The sequence below is a fragment of the Aspergillus niger genome (genome assembly GCF_000002855.4).
Source record: "Aspergillus niger supercontig An01".
Taxonomy (NCBI): Eukaryota; Fungi; Ascomycota; class Eurotiomycetes; order Eurotiales; family Aspergillaceae; genus Aspergillus; species Aspergillus niger.
In genome coordinates, this window is record NT_166518.1 from 1,667,965 (window position 1) to 1,690,501 (window position 22,537).

At 51.3% G+C, this 22,537-nt stretch overlaps 11 protein-coding genes across 11 annotated transcripts; 5 read left to right on the forward strand and 6 right to left on the reverse strand.

The window, feature by feature from the left end:
* Positions 1 to 153: 153 nt before the first annotated feature.
* An01g07040 (uncharacterized protein) lies at positions 154 to 2,346 on the reverse strand (the record flags this gene model as incomplete). The annotated part of the gene is made up of 2 exons (XM_001389091.3): positions 154 to 981; positions 1,033 to 2,346. 2 exons carry the CDS (start codon positions 2,344 to 2,346, stop codon positions 154 to 156), a joined length of 2,142 nt encoding a protein of 713 aa, XP_001389128.1.
* A 267-nt stretch (positions 2,347 to 2,613) lies between these two features.
* Positions 2,614 to 3,868, forward strand: An01g07050 (uncharacterized protein; the record flags this gene model as incomplete). The annotated part of the gene is made up of 2 exons (XM_001389092.1): positions 2,614 to 2,656; positions 2,715 to 3,868. The coding sequence occupies 2 exons, from the start codon at positions 2,614 to 2,616 to the stop codon at positions 3,866 to 3,868; spliced, it is 1,197 nt and encodes a 398-aa protein (XP_001389129.1).
* Positions 3,869 to 4,531: 663 nt separating this feature from the next.
* Positions 4,532 to 6,330, forward strand: An01g07060 (hypothetical protein; the record flags this gene model as incomplete). Its single annotated transcript, XM_001389093.3, has 8 exons — positions 4,532 to 4,537; positions 4,595 to 4,712; positions 4,773 to 5,175; positions 5,223 to 5,297; positions 5,359 to 5,402; positions 5,435 to 5,670; positions 5,973 to 5,983; positions 6,039 to 6,330. The coding sequence occupies 8 exons, from the start codon at positions 4,532 to 4,534 to the stop codon at positions 6,328 to 6,330; spliced, it is 1,185 nt and encodes a 394-aa protein (XP_001389130.3).
* Positions 6,331 to 7,118: 788 nt separating this feature from the next.
* On the forward strand, positions 7,119 to 7,859 carry An01g07070 (uncharacterized protein; the record flags this gene model as incomplete). The annotated part of the gene is given in 2 exon segments (XM_059749098.1): positions 7,119 to 7,128; positions 7,164 to 7,859. Coding segments are annotated over 2 exon segments (706 nt in total), but the record flags the coding sequence as incomplete, so codon positions are not given.
* A 43-nt stretch (positions 7,860 to 7,902) lies between these two features.
* Positions 7,903 to 9,012, reverse strand: An01g07080 (hypothetical protein; the record flags this gene model as incomplete). Its single annotated transcript, XM_059749105.1, has 4 exons — positions 7,903 to 7,975; positions 8,089 to 8,185; positions 8,508 to 8,876; positions 9,003 to 9,012. 4 exons carry the CDS (start codon positions 9,010 to 9,012, stop codon positions 7,903 to 7,905), a joined length of 549 nt encoding a protein of 182 aa, XP_059603213.1.
* Positions 9,013 to 9,386: 374 nt separating this feature from the next.
* Positions 9,387 to 10,322, forward strand: An01g07090 (hypothetical protein; the record flags this gene model as incomplete). The annotated part of the gene is made up of 2 exons (XM_059749112.1): positions 9,387 to 9,449; positions 9,519 to 10,322. The coding sequence occupies 2 exons, from the start codon at positions 9,387 to 9,389 to the stop codon at positions 10,320 to 10,322; spliced, it is 867 nt and encodes a 288-aa protein (XP_059603214.1).
* Positions 10,323 to 10,456: 134 nt separating this feature from the next.
* On the reverse strand, positions 10,457 to 11,454 carry An01g07100 (uncharacterized protein; the record flags this gene model as incomplete). The annotated part of the gene is made up of 5 exons (XM_001389098.3): positions 10,457 to 10,518; positions 10,565 to 10,910; positions 10,957 to 11,040; positions 11,099 to 11,276; positions 11,336 to 11,454. The coding sequence occupies 5 exons, from the start codon at positions 11,452 to 11,454 to the stop codon at positions 10,457 to 10,459; spliced, it is 789 nt and encodes a 262-aa protein (XP_001389135.3).
* A 52-nt stretch (positions 11,455 to 11,506) lies between these two features.
* On the reverse strand, positions 11,507 to 12,719 carry An01g07110 (uncharacterized protein; the record flags this gene model as incomplete). Its single annotated transcript, XM_059749124.1, has 3 exons — positions 11,507 to 11,665; positions 11,709 to 12,270; positions 12,325 to 12,719. The coding sequence occupies 3 exons, from the start codon at positions 12,717 to 12,719 to the stop codon at positions 11,507 to 11,509; spliced, it is 1,116 nt and encodes a 371-aa protein (XP_059603215.1).
* A 676-nt stretch (positions 12,720 to 13,395) lies between these two features.
* On the reverse strand, positions 13,396 to 17,713 carry An01g07120 (uncharacterized protein; the record flags this gene model as incomplete). Its single annotated transcript, XM_059749130.1, has 7 exons — positions 13,396 to 14,303; positions 14,364 to 14,550; positions 14,609 to 14,970; positions 15,029 to 15,139; positions 15,202 to 16,593; positions 16,650 to 16,944; positions 17,015 to 17,713. 7 exons carry the CDS (start codon positions 17,711 to 17,713, stop codon positions 13,396 to 13,398), a joined length of 3,954 nt encoding a protein of 1,317 aa, XP_059603216.1.
* Positions 17,714 to 18,213: 500 nt separating this feature from the next.
* Positions 18,214 to 19,586, forward strand: An01g07130 (uncharacterized protein; the record flags this gene model as incomplete). Its single annotated transcript, XM_059749137.1, has 2 exons — positions 18,214 to 19,062; positions 19,149 to 19,586. The coding sequence occupies 2 exons, from the start codon at positions 18,214 to 18,216 to the stop codon at positions 19,584 to 19,586; spliced, it is 1,287 nt and encodes a 428-aa protein (XP_059603217.1).
* Positions 19,587 to 19,743: 157 nt separating this feature from the next.
* Positions 19,744 to 22,328, reverse strand: An01g07140 (uncharacterized protein; the record flags this gene model as incomplete). The annotated part of the gene is made up of 2 exons (XM_059749143.1): positions 19,744 to 19,817; positions 20,057 to 22,328. The coding sequence occupies 2 exons, from the start codon at positions 22,326 to 22,328 to the stop codon at positions 19,744 to 19,746; spliced, it is 2,346 nt and encodes a 781-aa protein (XP_059603218.1).
* Between the last annotated feature and the right edge of the window lie 209 nt (positions 22,329 to 22,537).

Consider the following 22,537-nt stretch of genomic DNA (forward strand, 5'->3'; position numbering starts at 1 on the left):
CCTCACGGCCCCGCTCCCGTTATCGAGTTTACACTTCGGCTTCATCTCCGGTTGGTGCGATGCAGAGTATACAGAGACATCAATGGTTATAAGTGAGTCATACGAAGCTCGCGGATTATACAGACTAACTAACTAATGAACTCCATGAAGAGTTTAGGGTGCGCCCTCCACCAACACGCGCGTCCAGTCGAACTTCCTCCATCGCTTTTGAAAGCCAGCCACCCGCCGATCCCCACCGCGATGCCAGCGTCCCTGCCGCTTAATCACATCCGGCGCCAGATCCAGCATTCCTCCGATGACTTCTCGGGCGAAAAGATCCCCCCGAGGCCAACGGTTCTCATCCTCAACCACATGGCCCAGTCCGCCGTCCAGCTCAAACCAGACATGGAAGTAGGGCATTTCCCGCGCAATCGACCGTCGGAATGCACTCCGTCCCATCCCTTGCTTGGATTTGGCAAGGGTATCGATAAGCTTGCGGTGCTGCGACCACTCCGCGTCTGAGGAGAGGATGGCCTCCTTGAAGAAGGCCGGAGATGTCTCTCCGAGACTGTAGGGCAGAGGTACTACTTCCATGGCTGCGTGTCGCTTGCGATGCGGCTGAGCCGCGTTCTCGTAGAAGATCACGTCGCGGCCCTGGTCATGATACATGCGGGTCAGACTCTTCATGAAGTTCCGGATTTCCTCCCATTCGTCGTCATCGCACTCGAGCAGGTTCGTGCGGTGCTGGATGGGAACAATGGTGGCACAGCCCTCGTTGAGCTCGGGCTCCGTGGGAAGAGTGAGGAAGACCCGCGTTGCTAATGCCACGACGGGTGCAATGGGCGGCGCATTTGTGTCTTCGTGGTGACAAAGAGGACAGTTGTCGAGAATGCGGTTCATCTTTTGTAGCTCGTTGATGGTGATGTTCTTGATGTCAATCTCTGATCGGTGTACCCGTTTGGCCAGCTTGGAGGCATTGTCGTCCATATATTCCAGGTCATTCTGCGCTACATTAGCATTGCATTCAGAGAATTAAATGCACAAAGTACTCACCTCAAACTTGGAGTCTTTGGCGATTCGCTCCGCCATCCGTCGTCCGTCGCCTCCAAATTGCCCCCTGGTGCGACGCTCTTCCTGAACCATGTCCTCGATTGTCATTTCGTCGTTCTCCTCTACTTTGCCACGTTCACGGCCACGCCGGTTCTCAACTGCCTTCACTTCGTTTCGAGTGCCAGCCAGCATCCGGTTCTCCATGACGCCCAGAACCACCACATCAGATTCCTTCCGGTTTGACATGGCCGCTGCAGCTGCATTATAGCGCTCCTCAAGCTCTGCTGCGTCTGGCGCGCCCTTGAGCTTGGCCTTCATCATTTGTGCCTTCAATCGGTTGAGAGCCGTCAGGTCCAGATGTTGTGTTGTGCTTGTGGGTGGCACAGTTTCCATTGGCTTGCCCTGGCCCTGGGCATCAAGTTCCTTTCCGGGACTGCGGAGATTTTCATGGGGATCGCGGTGGACACCCTCATCTAGCTTTCTCTCCTGGAAGAGTTCACCTGTAGGCTTCTCCTTGCCCACGTAGCCTTCACCGTACCGTTCGCGGCGGTCCAATTCTGCTTCCTCCTCTCGTGCATCATCAAATGAGCGTAGGTCTCCAAACCGGTTCAAGGCAACCTCCTCGACAGATTTCCCCGTCTCTTCAGCCTCCCTATAGACGGCCTTGAGCCTAGTCATTCTCCACTGAGCGCCCGCATCACCAAACGTGTAGTCCACCTCATGCTGCGCAGGTTGTTCTTCAATCTCTTCTAGCACTTTGCCCTCCTTCAAATCGTGTAAATGAGTGTTGAGCTCCCTGCCGTGAATTTTCAGCTCAAAGTCCGCCTGTAGCATCTTCGGCTTCGGTTCCTCCTCCAAACGCGTCGTATTGCGTCGCTGAACGTAGTCAACATCGACTCCGTCCGGCTCCATCCAAGCATCTCTCTTCAAGCGAGTAGGCTCCTCCTGCACGACTTCCTCCACTGGGGCAGGCGCGTCCGCCTCGTCTCTGCTGTCGCGGTGTCGGCGTTTGTGTGCATGGTCACGATCATCTCCATGGTCGGTCGAATGGCGCGATCGCTTATGACGGTGTCCGTCGTCCTCGCTACGCCGCGAATCCCGGCGTCTCTCATGGTCGCGCTCCCTCGACCTGGACGAACGGTGACGGCGGTGGTGGTGTCTGCGCTCTCGGCTGCGGTCACGGTCACGGTCACGATCACGGTCACGGTCACGATCACGGTCACGGTCGCGGTGATGGCGATGCCTACTCCTGTCGCTCTTCTCGCGTCTTTGTTCCTGCTCCTCCGCTAGCGATTTTTCAAAATCTTCGAGCGTCATTGTGATGGTTGAGCTGCTGAGGAATGCAAAATGAAGAAGAAGCGAGGAAAAGGCTGCGGACGGAATGACGTCTGGGCGGTCCAGACTCCACCGGAGCCGATCTCTCCATCCCCGCGACGCAACATTTTCCTTTTTCTTCGGGCTCCCCGCTTCACTTGTTCGCCGTCAACACCATCCTATCGGGACGTTTTCTGAAACTTGCCGGATTGTTGACTTGCACTTATTCTATTTCTAGTCTGCTAGCTTCATCATTATCAATCTTACACCATGGCGCAATCACCCGTGGCCGTCGTCTGCGTCGGCATGGCAGGTATGCCGATACTGCTCCCATCTCAACTTCATCTTCTCTGACAAGCGCTCCTACCTAGGCTCCGGCAAGACGACCTTCATGCAGAGAATCAACTCGCATCTCCACTCGAAGAAGAAGGTTCCCTACGTGCTGAACCTGGACCCCGCTGTCTACTCCGTTCCGTTCGAGAGCAACATCGACATCCGCGACTCCATCAACTACAGAGAAGTCATGAAGCAGTACAACCTCGGGCCTAACGGCGGTATTCTCACATCCCTCAACTTGTTCGCTACGAAAGTCGACCAGATCATCGCCCTACTGGAGAAGCGTACCGCACCAAACCCGAGCAACCCCTCCGCCAAGCCGATCGAGCACATTCTTGTCGACACTCCCGGACAGATTGAGGTGTTCGTCTGGAGCGCATCTGGAAGCATTTTGCTTGAAACCTTGGCCTCTTCATTCCCTACCGTCATCGCATATGTCATTGATACCCCCCGCACCAGCTCCACGAGCACCTTCATGAGCAACATGCTCTACGCCTGCAGTATCCTGTACAAAACCAAGCTGCCGATGATCCTTGTCTTCAACAAGACCGACGTGCAGGATGCCGAATTCGCCAAAGAATGGATGTCCGATTTCGATGCGTTTCAGCAGGCGCTCCGGGAAGAAGAGGAGTCGGGTGCGTTTGGCGCTGAGGGCGGAGCCGGTGGCTTTGGTGCTGGAAGTGGATACATGGGATCGCTACTGAACAGCATGAGCTTGATGTTGGAGGAGTTTTATCGCCATCTCAACGTCGTGGGTGTGAGCTCCATGACGGGTGATGGTATTGATGAGTTCTTCGCTGCTGTGGAGGAGAAGCGCCAGGAATTTGAGCGTGACTACAAGCCTGAGCTGGAGCGCAAGAAGAAGGAGCGTGAGGAGACCAAGGCTGCACAGCGGGAGCTGGAACTGGGCAAGCTGATGAAGGATATGAGCGTCTCCAGTTCTAGTCGTCAACGCAAGGACGAAGCCGAGACCGTCAGTGAGGCGGAAGAAGAGGCAGAAGATGCGGCTGGCCAGGGAGGTTTCGACGACGATGATGATTCCGATGAAGATGGATATGGCGGTGCTCCCCCAGCGGGTAACGATGAAGGGCTGTCACAGCGGTACAAGGATGCCCTGGCAGATCAGGCTGGTCCTTCGGATGCGGATCACAGTTTCGCCAGATACTTGCGCAAGAGCAATATTAACTAGGATTTTGGGGATGATATCACGGGAGATGTGCATTCTGCTACTTCATATATTGGTGTACGAAGGCGTTGATATTGGCTCACTCATCATGAATAAATGATTAGAATTTAATTTAAAAGCATACTGTTCGACTCGGATGAGATCTTCAAATCAGTAGATGTAATTTTTGGTACCTGGTCAATAAAATGCAAACTGATCGACGATTTAATGACAATAATCTAGCAGTTCGTCAATGGACAGTTCGATGATGTGGAAATGCATACCATTGCAGATCAAATATCCCGTTGGTCTTGGTTCTGGGTTCTACCGATGTCCGTGATCAATCACACGACCAGCAGTCAAACCACCGTCACACAGCCAACACCTTGAATTCATTCAGCCTAGCAATTTTCCCTGCGTTCAATTAAACCCGGCTTGAATAACAAAGCAACGGTGCCTGGATTGCAGCACTGGATGAGTCAGCCGCAGATCTGCCAGCTTGGAATGGATGACATCATGGGCGCCTGAGCTAGCAATGACCTCACGAGCTCTGCCTTATAAGAGAAGAACCGCTGGGCAGTTCTCAGCTACTTCTTCAATTGTTGGTTCCAGTACCCAAAACCTATTCCAATCTTCGTATCAGATTTCCTCACGAACCACAACCGGAGATATATTCGATCTGCAACCATGGACGTAAGCTCAACCATTCCCCAGCAACCCCAATCGCATCAATGCTAATACCACCGACAGGTATTCTACGCCTACACCTACTCAACAGCGGGCTGGCTCTCGCTACAGAGTATCGCCCTAATTATTGTCCCTGAAATGATGACCACAATGCTCGAACAAGAAAGCAGACAGCCATCCTGTACTTCCCGTCTTCACCTATCCCCAACATTCCCCAATGACCCAGACTGACTCCATACAGCAATCGAAACCTACCTCTCCCGCTGCCTCGGCATGAGCCTCCTCACAATGGCCATTCTAACCGTAATGCTGACTGGCTCCATCCCACTCACGGCCTCCATCACCGACCCCGTGACAACCGACGACTCCGATCCCAAGGCGCCCTACGCTGTGCCGACGATGCAAGTGACCACCATCTTCCATTTCATTTCAGCCGGGTATGCGTACGCCTGGTTTGCGGATAAGGGCCAATTGGCATTTGGAGTGGGAATGGTGGTGTCGGGGGCGCTCGCCTCGTTGGGTATCTGGTGTGCGCTTTTCGCGAGCAGTAATGGGAAGATTAGTCGGAAGACGGGGGCGGATAAGAGGACTACAGGGTTCCCTTTCAAGAATAAAGAGGCGGAGAAGAAGCATGGGAAGGGGCTGTAGGGGCCTTCCTTGGGTTAAGAAGATGGAGAATGAATGCTGATAGTGACTGGGGGGTACGTTTGTCGGCTGGGCGCAGTATAAGCGGAGACAAGTGGATAGAGTATCCTGGCTACATGATGTATGCATAGTACTGATATGTGCACACAAGACCAGAGAAATAACGTGATTTGATTTATCAGCTATGCAGCTAAACAGGACTTATCAGTAACTAGTAGTCGTATAGGTAGACTCAGCCATCCACTGACTGCATCCTAGACCTCAATAAAATAGGGACGCGCACATACCGAAATCCTCTCACCAACCAAGCCCGAGCATCAGATACGTCTGACAATCTCCGCAACCTATCAATGGGGGCATTCCAGCTCCGATATACCCTCCAGAATCATAATACAAATCACGCTAAACCTAAAGCGCATGAGATTTCGGAATATCTGATTGGCTCACTCGCTAATGACATCATAGGGGCCATACGCTATACCCTTTCTGAGATGGTGCGATATCTATATCTCAGAATAGATCGTTCGATAGGGTCTGTTTTCACGGTGAGGAATAGAGGATTTGGGTGATGGGAGGTATAAAGAGGTGAGCAGGGGAGGGAGAATGGATGGAGGAAAGCAGACTTCTCTTTCGTTCCTCATCTATTGTCCTTCTTTTCATACCATATCTCGAGAGTTCAGTGTACAGTCGCTCGTTACGTTCATACTTTTCTAGTATCTTGGTCACTATTTCTACGTCTCTAAGAGATTTATACTACAGCTGGACTATTTTCATTTTTATACTACTAAACATCTAGACACAAGAACAGTATGTCTCTCACCCACTCACCCCCGACATCATCTCTAACTAACACCTCTAACAGTTCCCACTATCACCCTCCTCCACCTCTCTCCCTCATCCACAATCCAAACAACAAAATGGTCTACATCGCCAAAGAAGCCATCATCTTCTTCGTCATCCTCGGCTGTGTGGTAGTTTCTGTCTTCGGTTACTCCATCCATTACCTTATGACCAATGGGTTCTACGGCGAGGAGAGGAACCTCGACTTCCCACCCGAACAGCGGATATACATGCGACAGTTACGGCTACGGGATTTGCATTGGATGGCGAGAGATCATGGTATTAAGATTCAGAGCAATACGTCGCCGGTCTAGGTTATGTCATATATGTGTGATGGGATATTGATGGCGTTTGTTTGGGGTTGGGGTCTATACTTCTTGCTTATTGGATTTTGTGTTGGTATCTGGTTGGAATTGCATACTTGTTAGGTTACTAGGATATGATGATCGGATGTATTGAATTTGTTGCTAAGCACTCTCTTCACTATATAATTCACACTGGCATCGAATAAAGCATGTGTTCGTTGCAACTCTGCTTGATATCGTGTAAATTTGATTATCTATCACTGTTTGACTATTGTAGCGTGTTTCCTACAAGAGTTTCCATTAATCCTCGCCTCGTTCTTCCTCCAAATATACCGTCGGGCTCTAAACAGTATATACCTATCTACTATGATAATCACGAGTTTCTTCAAACTAAACATAGACACAAAGCATAGATATAGTTTACTGAAAGATCTGATAGCATGCTTTACTACGATGGTCACCACCCCCAGATCAATGAATAACGCACAGGCCATACGGATTATGGAGGCCAGTTCATCTGGCTATTGCTCAATGCGCACAGACAACACCAGCACCACGCTCTGAGAGGCCATAGAACACCAGCCTCTTAGACGTATAGACTGTCAACATATACTGGGAAGACCCGTATCCTCGACATAACCACTTGTTTGATGATCAATTGCCCCTAGCATCCATATCACCATGTTCCTGCAGCGAATCCCAAACCAGACTTCCCAAGGAACATCCACTAAACTGCTTGTACAAACATACAAAGAACCACTATGTGATGGAAAAGCATATGCAGCTAGCCGGAAACAATGCTCGACCGTCACACCCCTCTACATCTAGACTCCCTCCCTGAGACACTATCCTTGTCATACTATATCAGAGCACTACATACCCGCCCCCTATCTCCAAGCCTACCAAAATGCCACGAATCAAATCCCATCCCATAATAATATCCGGCCCCTCCGGCGTCGGCAAAGGCACCCTAATCCACAAGCTCATCACCACGCACCCCAACACCTTCTCCCTCACCAATCTCGCACACAACACGAGCACCGCGCGCCAACGAAATCCACGAGAAAGACTACTTCTTCGTTGATTCACCCATATTCAATACCCTCAACTCGCAAGGTGCGTTCGTCGAAAACGCCACATTCAGCGGGTACCAGTACGGCAAGAGCAGGAGAGCCATCGCGGATCAACTGGACAAGGGGCTAATTCCTGTGCTGGATACTGATGTGCAAGGTGCGAGGCACATGAAAGCAGAGTCATCGGGGGTGGAGGCACGGTATGTGTTTATTAGGCCGCCGAGCTTTGAGGTGCTGGAGAGGTTGAGGGGACGGGGCACGGAGAGAGAGGAGGATGTGAGGAGGAGGTTGGAGAGGGCAAGAGCGGAGGCTGAAGGGGCTGTTGAGGGTGGACTGTATGATACGATTTGGAGAGGGCGTTTGGGAAGTTGGAAGAGTGGGTGCTTGGAGGCGAGCGGGGTGGTGAGTAGGGATGGGATGTGTCGGATATGCTGTCGTTCGGTCATTGGAATTGGTGTTGGTTGACACTGAAGACCTTGATTGCAGAAATAGTCGTTCCTTTTTCATATCATGGAAATGCGGTGTTTCTGGCTCGACGATAGATGTTGCTGCCGCTACGCCTTTTCATGTAGCAGGCGGTACTAAGTCCGTATAGCGGTTGTGGTATCATTTCCCTGATTGCCATCCTTGCTACACTGATTAGGGCTTAAGAAAGTCGGGGCTGGAGGATGGCAGAAGGATTCAACAGCCTTACAGTGACGAAGGGCCTTGCAAATCCTTTTCATCAGAACATACTACAGACCCATAGGCTTGAACCTGGTTCAAGGCACCCAGTCCAAATGCTATCTTGACTATCCGTCTCAATTATCATCCCTCCTCTAGAATAACCGAAAGGAATAGCAATCCAGATGCAATAAACTCATATCTCATGCTCATAGCTCATGCATACACCCTCAATCCCCAAAGCACAGAAATAAAAGTAAGAAGAAACCACCAACTCCCCAAACACCACCGCTATACCCACACAATGCAAGATTCACCCTCAAAACAGCTTCTCCTCGACATCCCTCTCATCAAACGGATCCCCGAATTCATCTACACGCCCACTAATTAGCACATCCCAACCCAACCCATACTAAATCGACCATGGAAGAACATATATCAATAACATACCCAGATTGAACTCCTGATCAACCACATACTCCAACGCGCGCTGATACTCCTCCTCCGCCCTTTTATTCATCCATGACGCGCCCGGCGCATCCATCTGCTCTCCCTGTTGTTGCTGCTGTTGTACCTGCTGAGTTGTCTGCGTCGCGAGCGGGGAGTCAATTAGGCTTGGGTTGAAGGACATCTGTCCCTGCGAGTTCAGAGTAGCGGTTTGCGTTTGTGAGCCGGGCGGGGAGAGTTCTGAGCCGCCGAAGGGAGGAGGACGCGGGTTGGTGAGCTTGTTGGTTGGAGTGCGGGTTCCTGGGTGGGAGTCTTCGGAGAGGCCGTGGGAGGATTCGGGCGAGGAGGCCATTTGGGAGTCGCCGTCTGGGTCTGTTATGGTTGGTTATGGTTAATGAGTGAGTTGCGTGGGTGTTAGTGGTAGTGGGGAAATAGGTGGAGGTTGTTTGTATGTGGTGCAGCGGGGAGCTGTGTGGAGTGGTTGGGAAGGGCACAAACCGGTAGCCATGGTATATGAGTTTATCAAATCGGTCAATCAATCAAGGAATAGACGAAACAGAAAAACAACCAAGCGAGACAGTCTGTCGATGTTGTATTGAGATCGATGGAGGGATCGGGGATAAGGTGAGGTCGGCGATCTTAACTAAGCACAAGGCGGCAACCGCCATTTTCCTCCGCTTTTCTGAACTCCTCTTCCAAACTAGACGATTTTCTTCCCCTCGTCTTACTTACCCCTCGTTCATTCTCTCCTTTAAACTAAGCCACCCGGCTAATACATTGGACGTGTCTTTCTTGGTTTACTATCTAGACCCTACTGACTCTGGGTCACGTCGTTCACTCGTTCAAACACTGTTTTACGCGCTATAGCGATATCCCTTGGCCATGAGCGCAAAGCCCTCAAGTGGCCCCGACGCCTGGGAGGAGGACTGGGAGAGTCAGGCTGATGTATGTGCACCACTACGTCTGCATTCCGCCGTGCGACCACCTCAATTCTCTGGCTAATCGCTCTCCTAGTCTTTCGCTGTGGAATCCGCCCCGCCTCCGCAGGAGAAGAAAGTCTCCTCGAAAGTTACCAAGGCCCAGCGCAGAGCCCAACAGGCCGAATTTAACCGACAGCTATGGGCCGAGGCGTACGTATACTACAATTATGACTTTGCCGATGTTTGCCTGACCGTTTTTCGCTACAGAGAATCACCTCAGACGTTTCATTACCTAGAAGCGCGGTCAAACGTCCCGCTCAAGCAGGAATTCAAGCCCACCGTCACTGTTCTCAGTCGCAATCCCCAAATAGCTACGCGTCAGTCGTCCTCCGTGGACGCTGCGAGTGCTGGTATGAGAAGACTAGGGCTGAATGAGGATGACGACTCTGATGAGGATAAACCGCCTCAGCCTACACCCGAGGAGCGGCAGGCTATTGCGCTGCGCAATCTGGAAGAGAAGCAGCGCAAATATGAGGAAGTCAGGGAGAGGCTGTTCGGTAGCCCGTCTGCCCCTACTTCCGGCGCGTCCTCGCCACGCAGTGCTACCCCGCCTAAACAACACGAGGGCCGAGGCAAAGGGAGAAGCCGTGGGAATGGGCGAGACAACAACCGTGACAAGCGTGACTCGTCTGCTGCATCCGGGAAGTCTAAGCAACTCTACGATCCGGGGTCTCCTAAACCGAACTCGAGCTTTGGACCGCGGAGGGAGAAACAGAGCGGTGTCCGAAGGGAGGATGATTCGCAATCTCCAAGGCAGCCAATCCGCAGTCCTCGTGGCCCTGATAGTAGCGGAAGGGGCGGGTTTAGAATGGGCAACAGGGGTGCCCGTGGAGGCTAGACTACGAAAACGACAGCTATCCCTTCACCAAGGATTGGCGCATCGCGCCTGTCTGTGTTGGTGGGACGCGACTCCGGGTCGCTGCTCAGAGTAGTATTCAAACGCTAAATGGTATAGCAGTGACCTGCAACAAGCTAGGGAAGACCCCTTCCGGAGTTGATCGCATTGGCAACCTGGGACGTGTTGGGGCGGTTTTCTAGAGACGTCAGCTTGTGATCGCGTTGTATCAACAATACACTTACGAGCGTATCGCTCATAACTATCCAGATAGAGCTCATCGGTGCTCGTGGTTGCCTGGATGTGCTCATTGTTCTCAATAGCGTCGACCCAGGCTCCCCAGCGACTGCCAGGCTCCGGGTCTGGCCACCCGCGATAAGGCTTCAAGGCACGGCGCAAGCGGATGATCCAAGGGGCGACCTGGACATCAACGAACGAGATTTGAGCGCCCAGAAAGAACGGGCCCTGCGCATCTGCGGCGCCGACCAATGTGTTGAATGCATCTCGGAGCTCCTGCGCGTTGGTTATTTGCTTATGTGTGTCTTGCTCTTGAAGGACACGGTAGAAATTTGGGACGATGTAGCGGTTGATCTGCGAATGTCAGAGGTGAAGGGGACGATAATCATGGGGTGCATACAAAATCCGTCCACAGTCGGCAATGCGCCCTCAGCTTGGCGTCTCCGGGCGGAAGCAACGGTGTGCCGACATTCAGATCCTCCAACTAGGGCCATGTTAGGATTGGATCAAGTTGGTTCAGTGGGGCAGGGGTAGACTCTTACGTATTCCAGCAATACGGAACTCTCATATGAGCCCCAATCCCCATGCCGCAAGGCTGGGACAAGACCCCTGGGGTTCACGTCCAGCAATGACTGGGGCTTCTTATACGGGTCAACCTCAATATATTGATAGGGGATGCCCTTGATCTCCAGGCCAACCCAGACGCGCTGTACAAAAGGGCTAGCAGTGGTCAGCACTAGCGACGATGTATATATGCATATAAATTAGAGTGAACGTACCAAAAGCAACTTCCATACAATTTCAGTTCATTGTCTTGTGAGCGGTGCGCGACTGTCTGGGCAGCCAGGCCGGTGGCTTTGGTATGGTATTGTTTTTGAATCTGGTTCTGAGTAGCCATTACTCTGGTCTGTGTGCGGTGGTGATTAGAAGGAAGAGCAATCAATCGTGTCCTAACAGCAGAGGACACACGCCTGGATAAATTGCCAAATGGCAATGGTTTCAACGACAGAATGGATCTTCGGAGCATGGTGGACGGGAAGTGAAGGTGCAGTTGACGAGCGGGGAAGATAGTCGGCGATAGGCACTTCTCCGCCGAATGACGTAACACGCTTGTGCCAGGATCAATCAACAAGCATAAAGAAACAAACTTACATTCAGCGACCTCTTCTTCTCTTTCAACTCCTGCAATAAGAACCGCTGCACGCTATTCTTCTTCACGCGATCACTGTCCTCCAGCGTATGACGATGGCCCCCACTCACACCATCGTTCTTCCCGTTCGCCCCATTCCCATTTACTCGCTGGATAGTAAAGAACCGCTGCCCGTTGACCCCTGGATGACCCTCTGGTAGAGGTGGATTCAAGCTTGGCGTTAGTAGACCAAACTGCTGGTTTTGAGCTTGTTGTTGCTCCCTGACAGCAGACTCCTGGAGTACTGGGCTAGGAACCCCAAGCCCATCAAGGACTCCAAGATCTGATCCCATAACATCGTGGCCCGGGAAGTATTCTGTGATCTTGATCTTCACATCACAGAGATCCCGCTGACGGGCAGTTCGTTTACGTTTCTTTTTGTTGGGATCGTTGGATTTCGGTGTTCCGGGAGGTCGACCTTTCAGGCGACAGTCCCAGTAATGGGAAATTAGTGGTTTGCGTTTGTAGTGTTGAGTTGAGCGGTGGGAGTAGACGTTGTCAATGTGTGGGAAATATGTTAGGAATCTGGAGTATGTCAACAAGGGCATTTCATCTGCAGTAAAGTAAAAAAACACGCACTGCTCCTCACTTAGGACTATCATCTCGTCGACATTGAAAAGCCGTTCTCGCCATGCGTCGAGATCCGGCGGATCGAGAATCGTGCGGATGTCGACATGCTGGTCAGGTCTTTTTACGAGAGATTGAAGATGCGTCTGTTGATGAAGGTGTTGATTTTGAGACTGATGAGATTGTCGAGAGTAGTCGAGCTCTTCGACGGCACATTGTAGACCATGGAGCGAGTCCTCGTCAATGCTAACTTGGCCTTGTCGATGGGTTGGAACTAGTTGCGGGTCCTGGTGGGCAGCTAGCGTCGACGCATCTTCGGCGACAGAAGTAAGAGAGGGATGAAGGAGAGTCGAGGCTGTAGAGTGTATTGTTGTATCAACTTCGGAGGAAAGGGATGGATGGTCCATCGTGGTGGACACACTGTTAATATTAAATGCTGGTGGTGACGCTGCTTTAACAGTGTGGAGGACCAAAAGGCGGGGGTTGAGGCGGCAACAAGGTTCAGTTCTTCATCGTTGAGTTGGTTGCCGGTTGGAGATTAGCGTTGATCGGCGTTTGCTGATCAACAGCGGGTTCTGGTCCAGTCGTAAGTGGGCCTCGTATCATGTTAACTATATTCCAGATCTACTTGATACTGCCACTGTCATCTTTTTAATTGGCAAGAGATAATGTGCTCTTTTTCGCATCGTTTTAAGCCCAAATGAAGTCAAGCGACATTCCTTCTCTACTCTGTACTCAGTCAGATACCCTCTTAACGTTACCCCCACGCGTTGATGTGCGGAGTTCATCGTTCTGCCGGCAGAACTCAATGTCCGCGAAACCCAAAGCCATCGAGGGATGTCCTGAGTAGACGAGACAAGCTAAGTAATATCTACAATATACTACATGAGAACCTTCCCAAAAGAGCAACCATATGACAAAGCCCAATTTCACTCTGAATATAGGAGATAAGCCCTTTTCAGGTTTGTGCTCGGCGTGAAACCTAGTAAAACTCAAAATAGCGACATTCATTCTAATAGTATTAGTGCATGTATAATGGTATCTGACCTATCCGCATGGATCCTGCCTGCGTGTCTGCTAGGTTCACTGTGTATATCTGCGTAGCAAAGTCGACTTGCATTCGCAATAAGTGTACTCGAAGTTTCGCTGGGGAGAATTTGCGGTCACCAAGGCGGTAGATGGCCTGGGAGAGAGAACGTATTGACTCCGCCTTCTGTACACACTCGCATCGCTAGCAGTTGGTTCCCCCCACCCACTACCGCCAGATGTCTGGATGATCAGAGTGTCACCTTTGCATACGTTGGTTGTGCTTTTCGGACCAAGATTGACAACCTGGTTTGGCTCTCGGTCGGAAGTGGCCTTCTTAATCAACAGATTGACGCCGGCCTCGCCGTGACAGCCCCCGTGGAAACCATCCGAGCTTGGGGGTTGACACTCTGACATGACCGTCAAGCTGACTGGCTTTAGGAACTCAATCACTCTGTTGCACCCATCACCACCATAGAATTGACCCCGTCCACCACTGCCATGCCGGACACTGAACTCCCAGACCAGGCAAGGGTACTGTCTTTCCAATAGCTCGGCATCAATGATTCGTGTCTTCGTTGTGCCTACTTCCATAGCGTTCTTCCCATGCCAGTCAGGACCAGCGCAGGAGCCCCCCACAATTGTTTCTTGATGCATAAAGCCTGGTATGTACGTCCCATCGGGTGTGATCTGGCCCCTAACGCTGAACATCAGGTTATGAAGACGTCCACTGGAATAGATGTCAAAGCACTGCAACATCAACTCGAGGACATGATGCGAGGCGACCCGTCTGTTGCTGATGGTATTATCTGACTGGGGGTTTGGCGTTGATCCAGCTTGCGATGGAAGAATGATGTTAATCGGGTTGAGTAAACCCTGGCTGAACCGGATTTCTCCCTTGATCCAATGATGCAACAGGTACATTATGGCAGCTTGGGCCACATGCGCAGGAAAATTGGTCCTGGCTTCACGGAGACAATCAGCCCAATGTCTTATAACACATGAGAGGGAAGCTTGGAGCGTACCAGTGCCTGTGAAATCAAAGTCGGCTTCTCCCTTGTCATAATCAATTGTGATTTTCAGACAAATGGGGCTACCATCACTCATCAAATCGGTCGCGACTAACGGCCTACCGCCACGCTTATCATGAACAATTCTCAATAGCTGGCGAACCGCGGTCTCGGGCCTTCTTTCCATAGCTCTGACAGATGCCTACCGCATTCTTTAGTCGGATTCGGCCAACCGCTGATAGGGTGTTGCTGCCACTCACCGATACTACTTTCATCTCTTGCCCCTCCAAGAGCTTCATTAGACGTTCCCTAACTTGCTGGTTTGCATCAACCAAGACACGGAGGTTGGCAAGATTGTCGGCCAGATAGCTCGAATCACTGCAGTCAGAATGCTGTTTGCGATCTGACAGGATATACTTTTCAATACTCTCTTCGTCCATGGCGCCGTCCCGCACTACTTCAGCTGGTATGATCTCTCCATCCTCTTGCCAAGGCTCCTTCGAGATCAAAGCTGACGAATCAGTGAATATGCCACTGGAGGTGCAGTAAAATACGATGACGCCGCCATGGAATACAGGGGTGACCACTGTAATATCGAGAGGATGAGTGCTCCCGCACAGTCCTGTTCCTGGTCAAACCACGCTGCGTAAGTTGTGAGAAAATTTTCGAATCCGACTTACTGGGTTGTCTGAACACAAGAATATCTCCGTCTTGTAGCTTGTGCTTCCAATTTCCACGGTTGGACTGTACGGCACATTTCATGGTGCTAATGTGCGATGGACCAAAGGGGGCTAAGTAGTATGATGAGGTCAGCGATTGTATCTATAGGTTGTCCTCAACAAGGCCTTCCTACCACAGGCTATCAGTCTGCTATTTGCGGAGAAGATGCCGCACGAGAACTTCAAGTGTTTCTTCATCTCGCTGCTGATATCTGTCCTCCGCAGCATTCGTTTCATCTTCTTCATCATGGATGAAAACCGATAATCGAATATTGCAAACTGAAGAGGGTCAATGGCAATCTTTTGAACGACTGCATGTGCCGTTGGCGAAGCTATGTCGATCACCACATGGCTCCTCAGAATTGTTGCTTGCGCGTTCGGGGTCACGAGAATGGTTTGGGTATTGTCGACGATCAAGGCCGGTCCTTCAATCCGGTCGGCTGTTCTTAAACTTTCAAGGCGATATACTGGAGTACGCTGCCAACCGCGCTCCCCGAAATAGACATCTTTAGTCATCACCCTAGCCTCGCGTGATGGAGCTCGGAACTCCCCCAGACATGCAAACTGCTGAGCTGGAGATAGATCACTGGGGGGCTTCTTGAGCCCGACTGCACGCAATCGAACGGTGCAGGCAACCACCGGCCGTGCTGCTATGAAGCCATACTTCTTCTTATGTACGTCTGCAAATTTCATTGTGAGCTCCAATTCGTTTTCCGGTTTCGAGATCGCAATGATGATATCGGAACCTTCATAGTGCATAAGGATCTCGACCTTGAACTCGATATCGTCTGCATCTCCAATCCCTCGTTCGCGAAGCTCTGATTCCGCCCTAATTCGCAAGGAGGCCTCAATCTCCCGGATCCGAGGGATGGTATCTCTGCGGAAGACGCATTCAAGCGGCTCTTCGAGATCTGAGACCAGACTCCCGAAGGCCATGCCATACGCTGATAGCATAGAGCTGTGATGATGCAGGATGACCCGATTGATGCCCAGAGAAGATGCAATGAAGCAAGCATGCTGGCCTGCAGCACCACCAAATGCAACGAGGTCATGGCCACTAGCCTCGTAACCTCGTGTTTCTGTCTGCCTGAGGATAGCGCGACACATATTCTTTTCTGCGATCCGCAAGAAATTGAGTGCCGCTTGTTCTGGGGTCAACTTAGTTGCATCTGAATTAGCACCATTGTTAATATCTGAGCATAGGTCGTTGAACATCCTTCTGGTCACTTCTATATCAAGGGATTTGTCCCCATTTGGTCCACAGACCTTGGGGAAACACTCTGGTACCAAGCGGCCCAAGAGCAGATTCGCATCAGTGACTGTTAGGGGGCCCCCTTTCTGATAGCAAGCTGGGCCAGGATGTGCACCGACACTGTCTGGCCCTACTTCCGCTGACCCCTTCGACCAGTATAACTGAGAGCTTCCGCCAGTTGCAATAGTATTGATGTTTAGCTGAGGCAACTCGATGGTATTACCGGCTAGTGTTGTCGTTACACGTTCGTATTCGCCCGCAAACCGCGATATTTCTAGTACATGATCAGCAAAGAGAGATCGTCAGGTTTTGGTCAGGCAATCAGCTCACTCGTTGATGTACCACCCATATCAAAGCCAATGAGCGGCTTGCCGGATGATCGATCATAACAGGTCGAAGCATACCCTAGCAGGCCACCCACCGAACTGGACAGAATACCCTTGCTCCCCACAATATCGTGTATATGAGCCATTGTTCCATCATTCTGCATAAACTCGCACGGAGGAAGAGTGGGATCCCTCATCTGACCAACAAACAAGTTTCTGAGATGCTCGACATGTTTTCGTATGACCGGTGTTACGTATGCGTGCAAGGTAGCTGATTCGGCGCGTGCTACCATTCCAATCTACCACGTATCAGCCTTATTATCACAGCACTATGGCTCAACCTTCAAGCACATTAGGAAGTCGACATACCTTTGGATTCAGAAGGCAACTGACTGTCACATTAAGACCAGCCTTCCGGGCCAGATCTGCCAGTCTAAACTCATGGTTTGGATAGACTGAACTGTGCATGAGGCAGATGCTTACACTTCGGATGCCACGGTCATGCATTTCCACAAAATGTTGCTCGACAATACCCCAATACGGTTCCCGCACAATCCGTATAACTTGCTGCGAGACGCCTGTGTCGAGTACTTTATCCGGATCAACATTGGCCGCTTGGCCTCCTGGATCGTCTGGAGAGGGTTCCAGAATGACTCGCTCGTCCACCTCAAGAACCTTCTCGTACAACGCCATTGGCTTCGGAACGGTGAAGCCAAAGAGGTCAAGCGGTGCTTGATCACCAAGCAAGAGAAGATCACGAAACCCCTTTGTGATCACCAAAGCAGACCGTTCGCCCTTTCCTTCTGACAGAGCATTTGCAGCTACTGTTGTCCCCATGCGGATACTCTTCACTTCACTTAAGTTGAGTGGCCGTCCGCATGGTATCTGGCTCCCACTAGCAATCTCGAGCACACGACGAATACCCTCTGTCGGTGCGTCATGGTACTTTTGCGGGTCGACGGAAGACAGCTTCAAAGTGATATCTTGTGATTTACCAGGAATCGATGCATAGATATCAGTGAAGGTGCTACCGCTGTCAATGGAGATGCTGATTCCCGAAGCAGCCATTTTGATATGACTGATTCTGTCTGAATGTGTTCAACTCAACTCCCTTCCAAGCTTCAAGGCCTGGGGGTCCTGCTACTTTAACCATCACTACTACTGTATACTACATCGCTGTCTCGAAGGCCCTGTTCTCATGCATCCCTGCGCGTACGAACAAGCATTACCTGGTGTAGGGCTACGTCTATCATGCCAAGACCTGTATGCTGCGGCATACAGGTAACCGATGATTTGTGTGCCTGAGAGCCTGACAGGGGTACTGCGGCTTGCAAACAACCGACATTTCAGTGTCCGAACGTTGCTGCGCGGCTTACATGCATCCGATGAGAGCATTTCGCGCCGATGAAAAATAGCCGGGCGCCCCCCTGCTCTTTTGCGGTAAGCATCGGCTCAGGACATACTACCGCGACACAATCTAAACGCTACGCACTTTAATCACCTGTCTTTCGCGCTTGATTAGCCTGGCATAAGGTTGCTACGAGAACGCCATTATTGGCCAATACACTATGGCGCAGCCAGCAGCGAGCATATCAGGACAAGCAGGATCGGATACCATGCATATTGCTATCGTCGGAGCAGGCATAGGAGGACTGGCTCTAGCCATTGGACTCACTAATCGGGGCGTCTCTTACACATTGTATGAGTCGGCCGCGCAATTTAGTGCAGTGGGTGCAGGGATCGGCCTGGGGCCAAATGCGCTTCATGCGATGGAATTGATAGACACAAGATTCCGACAATTGTACAATCAAATATCTTCCGGAAATTTGACGCCGAACAAGGAGCACATAGCGATGGAAGTGCTGTATGCCGAAGAAGGATTCGGCGCCAAACGGGGCTGGCAGCCGGCCCCGTTTGGGGCGGAGTTCTACACCCGAACCAGCGCACATCGCCGTGATCTCCTAGAAATAATGACCAGCTTAATTCCGCAAGAGCGTGTACAGTTCAACAAAAGGGTCAAACATATCAATCAGACGGGAGAGAACAGCAAAATTATTATCACATTTGAAGACGGCAGTATTGCGGAGGCAGATGCGGTTATTGGATGTGACGGCGTGAAGGGCCCGACGAGGCAAGCCGTCCTAGGGACACTATACCCAGACAAGGTGCAACCTATCTTTAGTGGCAAGTATGTCTACAGATCGATCGTTCCAATGGAAGATGCCCAGCGGCTTCTCGGGGACCATGCTGGAGACGCGAAGGCGTTTGTCAGCCATAAAAAGAATATCATGACGTTTCCAATTTCACGCGGCACCGAGCTCAATGTGGTAGCCATCAAGATGATGGATGGACCTTGGACACATCCACAATGGACCAAGGATGTCACTAAGGAGGAGATGGTGGCCGATTTTGCGGAGGTTGATCAGCACCTTCTCAAATTATTGGACGTGCGTGTTAGCCCTTATGATCGTCTTTGCCTAGAACAGCTAATGAGCCTTAACAGTGGGCCAAACCATTACAATGGTCTCTATGGCACCATCCTGACACACCCACCTATTATAACGGACGAATTTGTCTCCTGGGGGACTCGGCCCACGGCACTACGCCTCATCAAGCTGCCGGCGCTGGACAATGCCTGGAGGATTCTCTTATCATGTCTCACATTCTGGGTCTCGCCAAGAATCGCTCCGAAATTACCCACGCATTCCAGGTTTATGACAGTATTCGACGGCCACGGGCGCAAGCAGTCGTAACCACGAGTCAAGAGGCGGGGACGCTCTATACTTTCACGCATCCGCAGTTGGGCACGGACTTGGCCGAGATCGTCGCAAATCTTAATCAACGCTTTTTGTGGATCTGGGATCACGATTTGAAAGCGGATATTGAGCTTGCCCGTCGGTGGTTTATAGCCCTGGTACAGATGTCTCAGTCACGATTATGACCGATAATAACGCTGAAATCTCCACTTCTAACATTGATTGTACCATTCTTAGTGTCGAAGCTATCGAAATGACATGTGATCGTTCTAAGGACAAAAACAGGAAAAAGAGACAAAAGAAAAAAAAAAAAAAAGAACAAAGAAAAAAAGCAAATGGCGCCTAGGCATTTCCGTCGTCAAATTCCCTCAGCAGTCGAACATCCGAAAGCATGGCTAGTCGGGATCGTGCGGCCGCTGGTTGATAGCTCAGGAGCAAATTAGCTTTGTTTTGGGTATATGCGTCTAGCGACTTTCGATGAAATGCCAAATGTCACTTACGTATCGTTCACTTGCAAACGCTTCTTCTGCTTCCACAACAATCCATCTTACGCACACCCCCGACGTCTAGGGCCCTTCCAGAGGCGTGTCATCTAGAACACCACTGAAGAGAACCCGGCGCCACCCCAATCATCACATATTACAGTCCAAATGACCATTGAATGCCTCTGTCCCCAGTAACATGGATCCAATCGAATCCCAGGAGAAGATAGCATTGTCGTCGCCCAAGAGCGGCATCGACATCAACTGGTCTATGTGGCCGCCATTAGCATACACCATAGTCGGATCCATCTGAGCCACGCTCTGATCCGTGAGGGGGTCCATGCCCGCTCCATAATTTTGGAAGGGCATGTTAATTAAACCCATTTGAGACACAGCGAGCTCGGTGCTAGGGCCTAGTGCCACTTCCATACCAGAATAAGGAGCAGTTATCTCTCTCATCGACGAACCAAGAGGGACCAGAGCATTTTCCGAGACTGGTTCATTGTTGACCGGATCATCGCGGACTGGTGGCGGTTGAGCGGGGGCCGACCTTTCGTTAAGCAGCACGTCAACGTCCCGTATGGCGCCGGTCCAGCGAAGCATGGTAGCAGGCATCATTGGGTTGGACGAATGGCGCATGAGCATACTCGCACAGTCGTGGAGCAACGAAACATCCTTGTCAGTGACAGTCTTGTCGCTGTCGGGCCGCGCTCGGTCGCACAGAATACTCAACGTCAAGACCAAAGTCGACGAGTACACGTAATAGACGTCCCACCAGGTCACTGGGTTGAATTTCCCCAGTTCGTCCAGCTGCAGCAGTAGCTCACAAGCCTTTCTACCAGACTCGCAACAAACCTTGGCATTCGCTTTGACCTCTTCATCGTTGGGGTTAGCTTCTGAGTTCTGCGATACGGAGGCAAGGAGTTGCAGCAATGCACAGCGAGTGAGCAAGGATACAGTATAATGATACTGGATGTGTAACAAGAGAACGGGTCTCTTGAAGCCATCTGGCAAGGTCCTCAATACGCTGAGAGTTAGGTGCTGGGGTAGGGAATAAAGCCACCGGCTTAAATCCCGGAGCAACCCAGCTGTCGGGGAGAGGAGACCTGTGCGACCATTCTCGCTCGTGGCAGTTGGTAAGGCACGGCATACTAAGCCTAAGATAGTAACAAGCCGTGCGGACCAGAGTGTGTAGGTCGGGGGCCAGTTGGAGGATCCCATACCAAGGACTCTCTCATGGGGCGAGGTAGTAGAACACATGGTGCTATCGATAGCACTGGGCCGGTCATGGGAAGAGACCTGGATCTGCTCGAAAGCATACAGTGTCCACCACAGTGATTTCCTGAGCTCCTTAGCCAGTCTAGGTCCCTCACAGATGATCTCGTCTCGATGGAGTCCAATGGCGATTGCAATGCGGGCCGCTGCCCCGGTCAAGGTCCAGCAGGCATCACGATGATTCGTGTTATGAAGATGCAAAGCAGCCAGCATCAAGGCCTGGACCGAAAGGATATTGTTGGTGAAAATAATTGTGGGCAGAAGGGATTCCACGTGGGTCCACCATTTTTGCTGCTGGGTCTCCGTTGTCCCCAGCGGACTAATTCGCCGACCCAGAAGCAATACGCACAACAGTTCACATACCCACGCTCGATCAACGGATTGCGGGGAAAGTCGCCACACATCGTATATTTCCAAGAAAGAGGCTTCGTGGAGGACCGGGAAGTCGATGTTGACGTTATCGAAGTAAGCTCGAATGAGCCCATTGATGACGGAGCGATCGAGCAAAGGAGAAGGATATTGGACAGCATTAGCGCTGACCTCGACTTGTTGGGGTTCTGCTACTGCTCGAATATCGGCCTCCGTGAGGATCTCTCTAGCATATCTCAAGGTGTCCTCGGAAGGGTTGCGGCCAAAGAGGTACATCTGAAACTTTCCTCCCTGGGCCTGGCGATGAAGCCCCAAGAGGGCACGGAGCTTCATCTGGAAAAAATAGGAGCTCGCAGGCCCGATATACTGTTCCTGGCCCTCCATGTCACGAACCAGCTCCTCGTTCTTGTTCGGGTTTGCTTCTTCGCTTGCTTGGATCATCTCGAGCAGGGGTGGATACGTGTTATCCACCTCTTCCGGAAGCTTAATGCCTAAGGACTGTCCAAGTTCTCGCATGCTCTCAATGGAATTGAGGTCTGCACTGGGAACAAGCCCCTTTACCAGCGCCTCAAGCAGTGCAATCTTGTAACGCACGAGCTCGGCGCTGCCATAGAGCCGTTGCTTTCGGGGCCTGGTGACCTTGCAGCCATAGTTCATGCGTATGCAATGCTCACAGCGGTCTTCATTTGGAAGCCGTTGGCATTTCTGCTTTCTTGATTTGCAACGGTCACAGCTGTGCTCCGTGCGCTTCCGTTGCTCGGGTGGAACTCGTCGATCTGACTTTTTGCTTGTTGTGGCCATCTTTGGTTGCGGATTGATCAACCGGGAGATCCTCCGGGAGGGCTGAATGGAGGAGAAGGAGGAGTTGCGGTCTGCATGTAGCCGGTGTGTTCCGGAGGGATTGATTATGTATTCTCGGAGGTGGGTGACTATTTTCGAGCTTGACAGGGGTATAACAGACTATAACGGACGGCGTGAGCTACAAATTGCTGGCGATATGCAGCCACGGC